Source organism: Lactuca virosa, chromosome 4 (assembly GCF_052849685.1).
Source record: "Lactuca virosa cultivar CGN04683 chromosome 4, Lactuca_virosa_CGN04683_v6, whole genome shotgun sequence".
In the NCBI taxonomy this organism is placed as follows: Eukaryota; Viridiplantae; Streptophyta; class Magnoliopsida; order Asterales; family Asteraceae; genus Lactuca; species Lactuca virosa.
The window spans coordinates 141,195,070-141,210,505 of record NC_136429.1 but is presented as its reverse complement, the minus strand read 5'-3'; the positions used below and the strand labels follow the sequence as shown (position 1 = coordinate 141,210,505).

Below are 15,436 nucleotides of genomic sequence, written 5' to 3'. Positions count from 1 at the left end.
AGCACCTGCTGAGATGCAAGAACTATCCGGTCAACTTAACGAACTGCTCAGCAAGGGCTTTATAAGACTAAGCTTCTCACCCTGGGGAGCACCAGTCTTATTCGTGAAGAAGAAAGACGGGTCGTTCCGTATGTGCATCGATTATAGGGAACTCAACAAGCTTACAGTCAAGAATCGTTACCCTCTTCCTCGCATAGACGATTTATTTGACCAGCTGCAAGGGGCGAGCTACTTTTCTAAGATTAATCTAAGATCCGGGTATCACCAGTTACGAGTGCTTGAGGAGGACGTTCCGAAGACAGCCTTCCGAACTCGTTACGGACACTACGAGTTCGTAGTGATGCCATTCGGATTGACCAATGCGCCCGCAGTATTCATGGACTTAATGAATAGGGTATGCCGTCCTTACTTGGATCAGTTCGTCATCGTTTTCATCGATGACATACTTATCTACTCTCAAAGTAAGGAGGAACATAGCGATCATTTACGACAAGTCCTAGGAACCTTACGATCAGATAAGCTCTATGCGAAGTTCTCTAAATGCGAATTTTGGATCCGAAGAGTCGAATTCTTAGGACACGAGGTTAGCGAAGAAGGAATCCACATGGATCCATCCAAAATTAAAGCCATCGAGAACTGGTCAGCACCGAAGACGCCTACATAAATTCGTCAATTTCTAGGCCTCGCTGGATACTATCGCAGATTCATACAAAACTTCTCTCGAATTGTGAAACCCCTTACGACATTGACCCAGAAAGGCGTGGCCTTTGACTGGGAAGAGAAACAAGAGAAGGCGTTCCAAACGCTAAAACGAGCCTTATGCACCGCACCAATACTGTCCCTCCCCGAAGGGACAGAAGACTTTATGGTCTACTGCGATGCGTCAAATCAAGGGCTCGGCTGTGTTCTGATGCAACGAGGTAAGATCATCGCCTACGCCTCAAGACAGCTGAAGACACACGAGGTCAACTACACCACTCATGACCTCGAATTAGGAGCAGTTATATTTGCTCTGAAGATCTGGAGGCACTACCTGTATGGTACAAAGAGCACTATCTTCACAGACCACAAGAGCCTACAACACATATTCAACCAGAAGGAGCTCAATATGAGACAACGACGGTGGGTAGAGCTACTCAATGACTACGAATGCGAAATTCGTTATCACCCGGGTAAAGCCAACGTGGTAGCAGACGCCCTAAGTCGGAAAGAATATTCTGGCCGAAGAGTCAAGTCATTGACCATGACTATCCATTCGCATCTTTCCGCACAGATTAAGGAGGCTCAGTTCAAAGCCTTGAAACCTAAAAATGTGGCGGGAGAATCCCTGCGTGGAATGGATAAGAACTTGGAAGTCAAGGGTGACGGAGCCTTATATCTCATGAACCGGATCTGGACACCGAGACACGGTGGCTTCAGAGACTTGGTCATGAAGGAAGCGCACAACACTCGATATTCCGTCCACCCAGGTTCAGATAAGATGTATTTGGATCTTAAAAAGTTATACTTGTGGCCTAACATGAAAGCGGAGATCGCTACCTTCGTAAGTAAATGCCTTACTTGCGCCAAGGTCAAGGTCGAATACCAGAAACCATCAGGTTTACTTCAGCAACCGGAGATACCTGAGTGGAAGTGGGAGCGGATCACTATGGACTTCATAACCAAGTTACCCAAGACAACGGGTGGACTTGATACCATTTGGGTCATCGTCGACATATTGACCAAATCCGCATACTTCCTGCCCATCAAGGAAACGGACAAAATGGAGAAACTCGCAAGAACATACATTAGGGAGATCGTACGACTGCATGGGGTTCCTATATCCATTATCTCCGACAGAGATAGTAGATTCACTTCGAGGTTCTGGCAGTCATTACAAAGCTCCTTAGGAACGAGGCTGGACATGAGTACAACCTACCATCCACAGACCAAAGGACAAAGTGAGAGAACTATCCAAACCTTGGAAGATATGCTGCGAGCCTGTGTGATCGACTTTGGAAGGACATGGGATACTCATTTACCCCTTGTCGAATTTTCCTACAACAACAGTTATCACACGAGCATAAAGGCTGCTCCATTTGAAGCCCTCTATGGCCGAAAGTGCAGATCCCCTCTGTGTTGGGCTGAAGTGGGTGACACTCAGTTAGCCAAAGGACGAGTTCCTGACAGCACTCTCACGGGTCCGGAGATCATTCGGGAAACGACAGAGAAGATCGTTCAGATTCGTGAACGATTGAAAGCCTCTAAAGACCGACAGAAAAGCTACGCAGACAAACGGAGGAAACCTTTGGAATTCCAGGTGGGAGACCGAGTCCTTTTGAAAGTCTCACCCTGGAAGGGCTTGATACGCTTCGGAAAGCGTGGAAAGCTAAACCCAAGATACATAGGGCCTTTCGAGATTCTCGCTAGAATCGGCCCCGTAGCTTACAAACTCAACTTACCCCGCGAGCTTAGTAACGTACATCCTACCTTCCACGTCTCGAACTTGAAAAAGTGTCTATCCGACGAGACTCTTGTAATCCCACTCGACGAGATCGAGATCAACGAGAGCCTCAACTTCGTGGAAGAACCTGTAGAGATTATGGACCGAGAGGTCAAGCGAACGAAACAAAGCCGCATCCCAAACGTGAAGGTTCGCTGGAACGCCAAGCGAGGACCAGAATTCACATGGGAGCGCGAGGATCAAATGAAACTTAAATATCCTCATCTTTTTACTTAGTTATTTGTAATAACTTAGTTGCTTGAACTCTAATTCCGGGACAAAATTCCCTCTAACGGGGGGATGATGTGACGACCCGAAATTTCTATTTTGTACAAACCCTGCAGTCAAGCAATACAAATAATAGTCAAGTTCATTTCTACTAATTTTTAGCCGGTTCAAAGTCTGTTTGGGTGTTTTTAATATAAATTCGTCAAATGAACAAATAAAAGGAAGTATCTTCTAGGAGTGATGCGTAACAAATAAACATTTCACACCATAACAAGGTGTTTACGGCCAAACTTTGGGAGTTTGGGTCGTAAACTCCTCTTGGCCGTGAACTCATGCTTAAGGCATGAGTTTACTCCTCATTTCCTCACTTCTCACTTCCAAGCTCAAGAACACCCACATTTCTCTCTCAAGTATCATAACATATTTCTTCCAATCTTCCAAAAATGTAAGTGTTTCTTCTCTTGATTTGTTGTTATAACACTTCATCTAGTAGTTATACATGATTTCATCCATGAAATCTTGTCTTTTTCATAGATCTTCAAGTGTTCTTCAAAACACCAAGAACACACACTAGTGTTCTTGGACCTTAAACACTCTTACAAGCTTCCTATAAGTAAGTACACTCCTCCTAACTAGTTATTTACTTAGAATGCTTGTTAAACCATTGAAAAACATCAAGATTACCCAAGAACACATGGGTTTACGGCCAAGGCAATCTCCTTGGACCGTAAACACCATAAGCTGGTGCATATGTGCCACCATTACCTTCTAGGGCTTGGATATTAGACTAGAACCTTGCATGCATGAGCTAAGGACCTTGAACCACGAAATGGTAGGAGTTACCATGGGTTTACGGCCGTAAACCCACTAGGACCGTAAACCCTAATAAGGGGGCCATTATGAGCCCTAATCCCTTCTAAAGCATTGGAACCAAGTCTAGATCACTTCTTTGAGGAGTATAGCACCTTAAACAAGCAAAAGAAGCAAGCACACATGAGTTTACGGCCGTAAACTCATGGGGTTATGACCATGGGCCGTAAACTCTAAAAGTTGGTGCAAATTGTGCCACTATTACTTCCCAAGGCTTGGACTTGATCATAGGGGGCTTAACCTTGACTTGTAAGTGTAGGGTTTTGAGCATTCTAACACTTCCTAAGTGTACATGCAACCCTATTAAACCTTGGATCTATGTTTGTCTAAGATACATGCAAAATATTATTTTCCAAGGTTTATAACCTATCTAGCATGGCATGGGGTACTTTTAACCATAAAAGAACTAGATGAATTACATACCTTTTGTTGATTGTTGATTCCTTGGAGTTTGAGAGCCAAGCACCAATAATGTGAATGCCTCAAATGGAAATCACAAATCACCACAAACTTGGAAAATGTATGAGAGAGTATACTAACTCTTGATTTTGGCCACCACACTTACACACACATTAGTGCCTTTTTCATGCAACATAAGCTTGTTTATATAGTGTACATGGTTAGGGTGAAACCCTAATAACCCATGTCTTTTCCTCTTCCAAGGATCCATGGGTAAAAGCTCCATGGATCATCCATGGACTTCCATATAAGCTTAGCCCATTCCAAATGAGTGTTAGCCCACACCATATAAATATAATAGCCCATGATTTAATTAGTCTTCCTTTTAATCACTAAATTAATTCATAATTAATTCAAGATTAAAACTAATTAAGTAACATGACTTTATATTAATATATTATAACTTATAATATATTAATAAATCGTAAGTATACAACTCTCATAAAATTATCCATAACTAGTTCGGGTGAAGTGCAACCCAAATGGACCATGCCGGGTCGAGTCAAGTATATACCAAATAAGTTATGGACTTAGACACCTTATCCAACAGACTCCCACTTGGATAAGTCTAATAACTGTATTTGCCTATATTACTTCAGGAACCAACCGGCAATCGTAGCTCTCGAAAACTCTTGTGAACTATGAAGCGCCATTTTAGATAAGTGATCATATAATCCTCTGCTCTCATGATATCAGCCGGACAAATACATGGAACAATGTCTTACTTATTGTCTAGCAGTTGTTTCTCGATTTCCGATTTGTTTGACAAATAACTTAACTGAACACATCAATTTAGTTCTGACCGGGCCCGGTACATGGGTCAACACAAAATCATCGAGGGGCCCAGATATCGCTTCTATTTCTAGAAGGAACAGATAAACTTCGACTCATATGCTTGTTCTACTACTTATTGAATTGCACACAAAGGCACGTTTTATAACATCAAGTTACTGATGCGTTTACGTGCAATCAATGCACAACCAACTCATAGGTAACAATTCATATCTCTAGGTTTGAAGACTTATATGATATTACCGTCTCACGATCACTCGAGATAAATTCCATGAAGTGATACAAGTGAGCGTGGGTTTATTCCAATACTCATAACTTATGAGCACTCATGAACGTTGTAGCAACCATTGCTATGTCTAAACACCTTTAGCCATCTACAAACCCAATTCATGACAATCTTGATTCATACCTACTTCCGACGTATGACTGATTGTGGAAGTTTGAATAAATTAATTATTCTGGAAGTCAAAACATGCAAAACTGAAACAATAGTAAATAATTGACAATGATAGTAACACTTTACTCATAAATAAATCACACATTTTATTCATCATCAAACGTCGATTACATTTTACAAGTTTCAGAAAAATTATCTAATCTGTAAAACTAATATCGTCCCTCAGCCCGATGCGCCTCGCATGCTGCAAATGCTTAACCCTCGTCAGTCCCTTCGTAAGGGGATCTGCAGGGTTCTCATCTGACGATACCCTCTTTGCCATGAGGAGTCCCTCTTCTATCTTGTGTCTTATGAAGTGATATTTTCTGTCAATGTGTCGGGATCTGCCATGATCTCTTGGTTCCTTGGCTAAGGCAACCTCACTATTGCTGTCATAGAAAATCTCCATAGGCTCCTTAATAGCTGGTACAACTCCAAGGTCTCCGATGAAGTTCCTCAGCCATATCGCCTCCTTTGCCGCTTCACTTGCTGCTATGTACTCTGATTCACAAGTCGAATCAGCTACAGTCTCCTGTTTGGAACTCTTCCAAGTGATTGCCCCTCCATTTAAGGTAAAGACCCAGCCCGACTGAGAGCGAAAGTTATCCCTATCAGTCTGAAAGCTAGCATCACTATACCCTACTACTCTCAAGTCATCACTCCCACCAAGGGTAAGGATCCAATCCTTAGTCCTCCGCAGGTACTTGAGAATATTCTTTACCGCAGTCCAATGAGCCTTGCCAGGGTTCCCCTGATATCTGCTGACCATGCTCAAAGCGAAGGCCACATCAGGACGGGTACAAGTCATAGCATACATGATCGAACCAACAGCGGAAGCATAAGGTAATCGACTCATCTCAGCTATCTCATCTTCGGTACTCGGGCTCTGAGCCTTGCTCAGTTTGGCATTGCTTTGGATCGGTAATTCTCCTTTCTTGGAATTCTGCATGTTGAACCTTTTCAACACCTTATCCAAGTAGATACTCTGACTAAGTCCAATTAGTCTTTTACTCCTTTCTCTTAATATCCTTATCCCTAGGATATAGGTAGCTTCTCCAAGGTCCTTCATAGCAAAGCACTTCCCAAGCCAGGACTTAACATCCTGCAAGGTTGGGATGTCATTTCCTATGAGTAGTATGTCATCCACATACAGTACCAAAAAACTAACTATACTCCCACTAGCTCTGACATACACGCAGGACTCATCTTCACTTCTTGAGAAACCAAACTCTTTGACCTTCTCATCGAAACAAAGATTCCAACTTCGAGATGCTTGTTTCAATCCAAAATTGGATTTCTCAAGCTTGCACACTCTATTGGGGTACTCTGCACTGACAAAACCTTCTGGCTGATTCATGTAAACATCCTCAGCCAACTTTCCGTTAAGGAAAGCGGTTTTGACATCCATTTGCCATATTTCATAATCATGAAATGCAGCAATGGCTAGCATAACCCTAATAGACTTAATCTTTGCTACTAGTGAAAAGGTTTCATCATAATCAATACCCTGAGTCTGAGTAAACCCCTTCGCAACCAGTCGAGCCTTATAAGTGTGCACCTTCCCATCCATGTCGGTCTTCTTCTTGAAGATCCATTTGCACCCGACTGTCTTACGGCCTGGTACATTGTCAACCAAGTTCCAAACTTGATTGTCATACATGGACTGTATCTCGCTGTCCATAGCCTCCTTCCATTTAGCAGACTCTGGGCCTGCCATGGCTTCATTGATGCTGTTAGGTTCATCCAGATTTACCAGTGTACTGTCACTGATAAATGTATCACCTTCCGTAGTAATATGAAATCCATAATAAAACTCAGGTGTGTTCCTAACCCTTGTGGAACGCCTCGGAAGTACAGACTCGTCAGCTGGATCAACAGGAATTTCCTCCTCAAGTTGATTGCTAGTGTTTGAGGTTCCTTCACCAATTGAGTCTTGAATTTCTTCAAGGTCAATTTGCCTCCCACTGTCTCCTTGGCTTATAAATTCTCTCTCTCGAAAGACTCCTCTCCTAGCCACAAAGACCACATTCTCGTTAGGTCTGTAGAAGAGGTAACCAAAGGATTTTTGTGGATAGCCGATGAAAATACACCTTTCACTTCGAGGTTCGAGCTTGTCATGAGTTTCGCGCCTCACGAAAGCCTCGCAACCCCAAATCTTGATATGGTCTAGATTGGGAACCTTCCCAGTCCACATTTCATGAGGTGTTTTGGCAACCTTCTTTGTAGGGACTAGATTAAGGATGTGGGCGGCAGTCTCTAAGGCATACCCCCAAAAAGAGATTGGTAGCGAAGCTCGACTCATCATAGAGCGAACCATGTCCAACAAAGTTCGATTGCGCCTCTCAGCTACACCATTCAGCTATGGTGTCCTGGGAGGTGTCAATTGTGAGACAATCCCACACTCCTTAAGATAGTCGAGGAACTCAGTACTAAGATACTCACCACCTCGATCGGATCGAAGCATCTTAATGTTCCTGCCCAATTGATTTTCTACTTCCTGTTTAAACTCTTTAAACCTTTCAAAAGTTTCTGACTTATGTTTGATTAAGTAGACATAACCATATCTACTAAAATCATCAATAAAAGTCACATAATAGCGATTAGCATCCCTTGTGGCGGTTTTGAATGGTCCACACACATCAGTATGTATAAGGTCCAACAAACCCTCACCCCTTGCACAAGTACCAGTGAAGGGTGATTTTGTCATTTTTCCAAGTAGACAAGACTCACAACTATCATCCGACTTGAGGTCGAACAACTCCAAGACTCCATCCTTTTGGAGCTGGCCTATGCGTTTCTTGCTTACATGTCCAAGACGACAATGCCACAAAGATGCTTTATCCTGGCTAGTAGAAGAATCAATACATAATACATTATTTCCTAAATTATCTACAACCGATACAGCTTCATACACACCATCACAAGGTAATGCTTTAAAATAAAGAATATTATTAAAGAAAGCATTAATACTACCAACTTCATTATCAAAAGAAAAGGTAAAACCTTGTTTGTACAAAGCATGAAAGGAAATAATATTCCTCGCCATTTCAGACGAGTACACACATTTATTCAAATCTAACTTTAACCCACTATCTAGCAACAAAGTATAAACTCCAATCTTGGTAACAGGTGCAACCTTCTTGTTCCCCATGATTAAGTTTATCTTTCCGTGCTCCACATCCTCACTTCTTCTTAGGCCCTGCAAGTCACAACAGATGTGAATACCACAACCTGTATCAAGAACCCAAGAATTAGAATATGGTGAGTTATTAGACAATATAGTGTAAATACCTGCATGGGATGGTTTCACTTTCCCATCCTTGACATCCTGCAAGTACTTTGGGCAGTTTCGCTTCCAGTGCCCCTTATTTTGACAGTAGAAGCATTCAGCATCCTTAGGGATGGCAGAAGGAGTGATAGAACCACCTTTGGTTCCAGATGAGGAGCCTTCAAGGGACTTTCCCTTGGTACCATTCGAAGGGTGCTTCCTCTTCTTCCCTTTGCCTTGCCCGATAGCCAAAACAGGGGTAGTAGTAGGAGTAGGAGTAGCAACCGACTTACTCTTAAGACCACTTTTGGCAGTCTTCAGAAGTCCTTGAAGCTTACTGAGTGTGACTTCCTCCTTGTTCATGTGGTATGTCATACGAAATTGATCATAACACGAGGGCAAGGAGTGCAAAATGATATCAATTGCCAACTCCTCAGGGAAGTTCACATTCAGTTTCATTAGACGGTCCACATAACTTTGCATTTTCTGCATGTGGCTCGTGATTGGTTCGCTATCCTTCATACGGGTAGTGATCATGGAGGAGATTACTTCATACCGCTCTTGACGAGCACTCTGATGGTACCTTTCCATCAGATCCTGATGCATCTCAAAAGGGTAATAGTCTTCATAGGACTTTTGGAGTTCAGCTGTCATGGTGGCCAACATGATGCATGCCACCTTGGTGGCATCTCTTTCATGTGCCTGATACTCAGCGACCTCCTCAGGAGTAGCAGTGGACTCATCAAGCTCCTTTAGCTCCTTATCGAGGACATATTCCTTGTCCTCGTAACGAGTAACCATCCTGATGTTCCGGATCCAATCCATGAAGTTGGAACCATCAAAGATGACCCTCCCACAAAGGTTCATGAGGGAAAAGGAGCCAGTAGGGTTAGAGCCCGAAGCTTTGTTGTTGGAAGACATCTGAAAAGAAGAAAACAAGTTTAGATTAGATATATCGAATCCTTAATAATACACCCAAATGTAATATTAAGGCTAGGATCCAACACAATATATTATAACTTAGAAGAGGGATGCCGTAATCTAAGCTATAATATATTTGAAGGTAGGTGAATGACGATTCACCAATTTCCACCATGAAAACGAACTGAATTATTAGGTTTAATTGGTTTTTGAAATTCCTAGATTCTTTTGAGATTCATTGAACTTTTCAATGGCATGTTTCAATCTCGATTGTGCCCTTCAAGTTTTGTGACTGGGATGCCGAGGATCACAAAACAATGTGTGAATAACCATGCAAATTCACTTGGTACCCTTAATATTATCACCTAATCAATGTGTCGGTTAACCAAACACGCTCCACCGATCTATGATAAACATTAAGTCACCCTTCGTGATCCTTACTAGTCCAAGTTAGTGTGCCAGTTAACCACACACGCTCCACCAACGACTTGGTAAGGTACAAAGTGTGAATTTCATGGGTTAGCACCATATTCACATTTTCCTAAAGTAACTAAGATTGGGAATTTATAAAAGGTTTAGTTACTTTATAATATTCATCATACTTTTAATGAGAATATATAAGTCCTTGTCTTACCCGTTCGGCTAACGACCCTCCACCAGTCAAGCAAGCGGTGGGTGAGAGTGGACACCCATTAAGTTGCCATTTTATAGGCAACAACCTTATACCCACCTTATAGACTGGCTTCGTGAATGAGGCATGCTAGCGGTAAGACGACTTTAATCTTATACATATATATAATAATTAACCATTAATGTTATAAATAGTATAAGGGTTGAATTTTAACTTTTAAAACTCTAAGGGTTTGGAATTAAAGTATATTAAAGTGTGTGTAACTTTACAAATTCCAAAACTTGAGGACAAGTTTTGAAACTATTCAAAACTTTTCATTTCATAACTTATGAATTAAAGGTTCATAAAAATGAAGACTCTTCATTTCCATGTAACTTATGTGTTTTAAGTGTGTGTTTAAAAGAAGTGACCTTTGGATATCCATAACTTGAGGACAAATTATGGACTCCATTAAAACACATAAATGATCAAGAATTAATCCTAAACAATTCAGCAAATAATTCCTATCATCTTCTAAATTCATAAGAACATGAACATGATCATCAAAGTTTCAAGAATTATATGAACACATACAAAGCATGAAATTTTGATATAAGCTATTGTAAATGGATTAGAACAACCATTACACCAACTAAAACAAGTTTTAAAACACCAAAACAGTTTAGGGTAATGTTTCTAGTCCATTTCCAGCAGCAAAAGTCGAAAATTTGCATTCTGAGGCTCCTACTCGCCGAGTGCACGAACCTACTCGCCGAGTAGGATGAGTTTACACATGAACTCGGCGAGTCCCCCCATGGACTCCGCGAGTTCATCAGTCAGACAGCAAAAAATCGATTTCTTATCACTATTTTGCATCAAGTATCAAACAAACAAACCTGGCTCTGATACCACTGTAGGGTTTTGAGCATTCTAACACTTCCTAAGTGTACATGCAACCCTATTAAACCTTAGATCTATGTTTGTCTAAGATACATGCAAAATATTATTTTCCAAGGTTTATAACCTATCTAGCATGGCATGGGGTACTTTTAACCATAAAAGAACTAGATGAATTACATACCTTTTGTTGATTGTTGATTCCTTGGAGTTTGAGAGCCAAGCACCAATAATGTGAATGCCTCAAATGGAAATCACAAATCACCACAAACTTGGAAAATATATGAGAGAGTATACTAACTCTTGATTTTGGCCACCACACTTACACACACATTAGTGTCTTTTTCATGCAACATAAGCTTGTTTATATAGTGTACATGGTTAGGGTGAAACCCTAATAACCCATGTCTTTTCCTCTTCCAAGGATCCATGGGTAAAAGCTCCATGGATCATCCATGGACTTCCATATAAGCTTAGCCCATTCCAAATGAGTGTTAGCCCACACCATATAAATATAATAGCCCATGATTTAATTAGTCTTCCTTTTAATCACTAAATTAATTCATAATTAATTCAAGATTAAAACTAATTAAGTAACATGACTTTATATTAATATATTATAACTTATAATATATTAATAAATCGTAAGTATACAACTCTCATAAAATTATCCATAACTAGTTCGGGTGAAGTGCAACCCAAATGGACCATGCCGGGTCGGGTCAAGTATATACCAAATAAGTTATGGACTTAGACACCTTATCCAACAGTAAGACCCTAAAACACACAATGGTACTAATTACCATGAGTTTACGGTCGTAAACTCATGGGGGAAATGACCATAAACCGTAAACTCATGTGGTGTTACCATATGGGCAGTAAACTCCAATGTGAGGCCATACTCTCTTTAGATGCAACCCCTTAATACTCCTAGCACTTGAATCAAAGTGTTATCCATGTTTTAGGGTGTCCTTACTTGATTAATTAGTTGTTAAATGACTAATTATATACATATATGTGTCATTACATGTTAAATAGGATCCGTGTGTGTGTTCAAGTCTTCACTTGACACTTAGCATCCTGTCCGGCACTTCCATCCAAACCACTCACTACAGGTGAGTCCATACCCCTTAATCAACCTTTGAAATGATTTTAAATGCTTTTATGAGGGGGATACAAGTTGAAATATTCTAGTTATTGCTTTAATCATATGTGATTAATGACTAGAACAAACAGAAAGATTTACTACTACTTTCAAGTTACTATCAAGATTATGGTTTTCAAGCGTTTTAAAACCTTTTATTAAACTTTTAGACACTAAAATTGTTTCCAAACTCTTTTAAACTTGCATTGTTTTCAAACTCATATCTACACTAATATATTTATATAAGTAAGACTTGAAGGACTTAGGACTGGTAGCTCACCTTATTTCCTGTTCCTTGTTTGGTTGTGGACTTAGGGTATCCTGTTATTTGTCCGAATGTTGTTGAACTCTTAGTTATATATCATATATATATATATATATATATATATATATATATATATATATATATATATATATATATATATATGTTGGATATAAAAGCTTTCACTTCAGTTCAATGCCTTTGTGTAACAAAGGCATACAAACCACATTACTATTTAACTATAATAGGTATAGTTAAGGGATTACTACCCGCTACTACTATTACAAAGATACATACAAGAGTCAGTACATTTACGAGTTGCTACATGAGTACTACAGTGAGAAACAAAACATATTATACACTATACAGAAACATAATATACACTATACAGAAACATACTATATACTAGTAAAGATAAAACATCACTACACTATGACATACTATACAACCTTTTGAATACTATAAACTGAATGTGACATACTACTTCTCGATACGACACTTCATCGTGGTATCACTTTGTAACCAGAGTCTCCTGGAGGGAGAGCGGGCATTATGTGTATAGATCTATACGGGACAGACACTCCTATATCCCGACTGCTAGCTACAGTCCCAGCCGATAAGGCCAAGGGATGACAGAATGTTACCTCACTACATACGACCTGGAGTAGGAATGGCAACGGGGCGGGTTCGGGGCGGGGCATGGCTTCCCAAACCCGAACCCGATTTATAAATGTGTACCCGAACCCGACCCGATACCCGACAGGTTTCTTATCGGGGCGCCCCGTCGGGGCTGAAAATTTCCCCGAAACCGACCCTAAACCCGAAACCCGATAATTACCTGAAAACCCGACCCTAAAACCCGAAATATGGCAGAAAAAAAAAAGAAGAAAAAACTATAAATACAGAATGATAAATTAAGAAGTTGCATAGGCTTAAAATACCAAATAAGTTCTTGAATCATTTAACCAAATAGAAATTACTAGTAGTCTAATGTTGTAACAACCAACCAACCAACCAAAACACCCAAGTACACAACATGAAAAACTAATTCATCACAATAATACATTACCACTTAGCATTAAAACAAACTCAAAATCAAACAAGATCATCCAAACTTGTTGTCCCGCTTTCTTTAGTGTTTTCCTACAAAATATTAAACAAACTCAAAATCAAACCAAATCATGGAAACTGTATAAAATTAATATTTTTAGAAGTGTCGTTTTACCTCTTCCACATCATAATCAAATTCAACTGAACGACAATATGCCTCGGTCTCTTCAGAACAAGTTGCTGTATAAAATTAATATTATTAATATGCAAAAAAGATTCACAATTTCATATAATTAATATAAAATAGTATACTACCTCGAATTTCATTCAACAACCAACTTTGAGCACACATTAAAGCCTCCAATGTCTTTGGATGAAGTCGACTACGATGAGGACTTACTAATCTTCCACTAGTGCTGAAAGTTGATTCCGAGGCAACAGTGGAAACAGGAATAGCTAATATATCTTTAGCTATCCTTTGTAGTGTCGGGTACTTAATCCCATTTGTTTTCCACCACGCCAACAAATCAAGTTCCGTGTCTTTAGGCAACAATTTCTCCTTCAAGTAGTTATCCAACTCACTCATACCTCCTGATTCATCATCATCTCTAGTAATAGAAGCAATATCCGATAAGAGCTTTTTGAATCCAACACGATGACCGGAAGAGATACTAGAACCAAATGAAGATGAACCGGGAACTGAACCACCATAAACACCTAATGTTTAGTATAAAAATGTGAATAATTTAAGATAATGTTCTATTTATTATACAAACAATAAGAAGAATATAATACCTTCACTCTTCCTTTTTTTAGATGCATTACTTGACTCGTACTCTTGAAACAAAGTTTGGACAAACGCCTCCAAATTTTGAAATTCAATCTTTGCCTTTTCTTCTCCATAAAGCATAGGCAAAAGTAACTCCACAAACTTTAACTTGTATCGTGGATCTAAAACCGCTGCCATTCCCATTATCCCATGAATTACAAACCAATACTTATTGAACTTAGAAACCATTTGGTCAGACATATCCCTAATCTCCTCAATAGGAGATTTCATCCACTCACGCAAAGAATACCCAATCTCACATATCAAAGGAAAAAAACATTAGATGTAGGATACTTTGAACCAGAGAACATAACAGTCACCTCATAAAAAAGCTGTAATCTTTCACAAATCTCACTAGCCAACTCCCAATCCTGTTCTGTAGGAAAACATGTATACTTCGGGTCTCTTGTCTTTACCCGATCGAAAACCTCTTTGTAGCTTATAGCAACACTCAACATCAAGAATGTAGAGTTCCACCGCGTCTTGCAGTCAAGTATCAACTTCTTCGAGTATGGTATTCCCAACTGTTCTGCTGCTGTCACAAAATTTTGCTCCCTCTTTGGTGATGCAGACCAAAATGCAACACTCTCTCTGATTCTCTCAATCTCAAATTTAATTAGATATAAGCCATCTTGGACAATAAGATTGAGAATATGTGCACAGCAACGCATATGAAACAAATCACCATTCATCATTAGTGATTTTAGAGGAAGTTTCTCTAATAATATCCTAATAATTGCATCATTTGTGGTACAATTATCTACAGTAAGAGTTGACACTTTTCTATCAAGATTCCAATCACACAAAGTAACATAAAGTATGTCGGCAAGAACATCAGATGTATGCGGACAAGGCACGTAAATAAACCTGTTTAAGAATATATATATATATATATATATATATATATATATATATATATATATATATATATATATATATATGTTAATATTAACACATAAATAATAAGTATGTATAAATTGTAGTTAAATAATTATAATAAACCTCATAATTCTGTTTTGCAAGTTCCAGTTTTGATCTACAAAATGTATTGTGATTGCCATAAACCCTTTTTTTATGATTAGATGTTCACATATCGGTAGTAACTGCAATTCTGCTTTTGTTCTTTGCTAACAAACTCATAGTTTTATCCCTTTTGTAATCATAAATACTTTTGATGTCACCCTTGAT

The 15,436-nt window shown here is 39.5% G+C and overlaps 1 protein-coding gene across 1 annotated transcript; it reads right to left on the bottom strand.

Annotated features, from left to right (window-relative positions):
• Nucleotides 1-14,511: 14,511 nt before the first annotated feature.
• LOC145105126 (zinc finger BED domain-containing protein RICESLEEPER 2-like) lies at nucleotides 14,512-14,940 on the bottom strand. Its single transcript, XM_079042258.1, has one exon. It carries the CDS (start codon nucleotides 14,938-14,940, stop codon nucleotides 14,512-14,514), a length of 429 nt encoding a protein of 142 aa, XP_078898384.1.
• Between the last annotated feature and the right edge of the window lie 496 nt (nucleotides 14,941-15,436).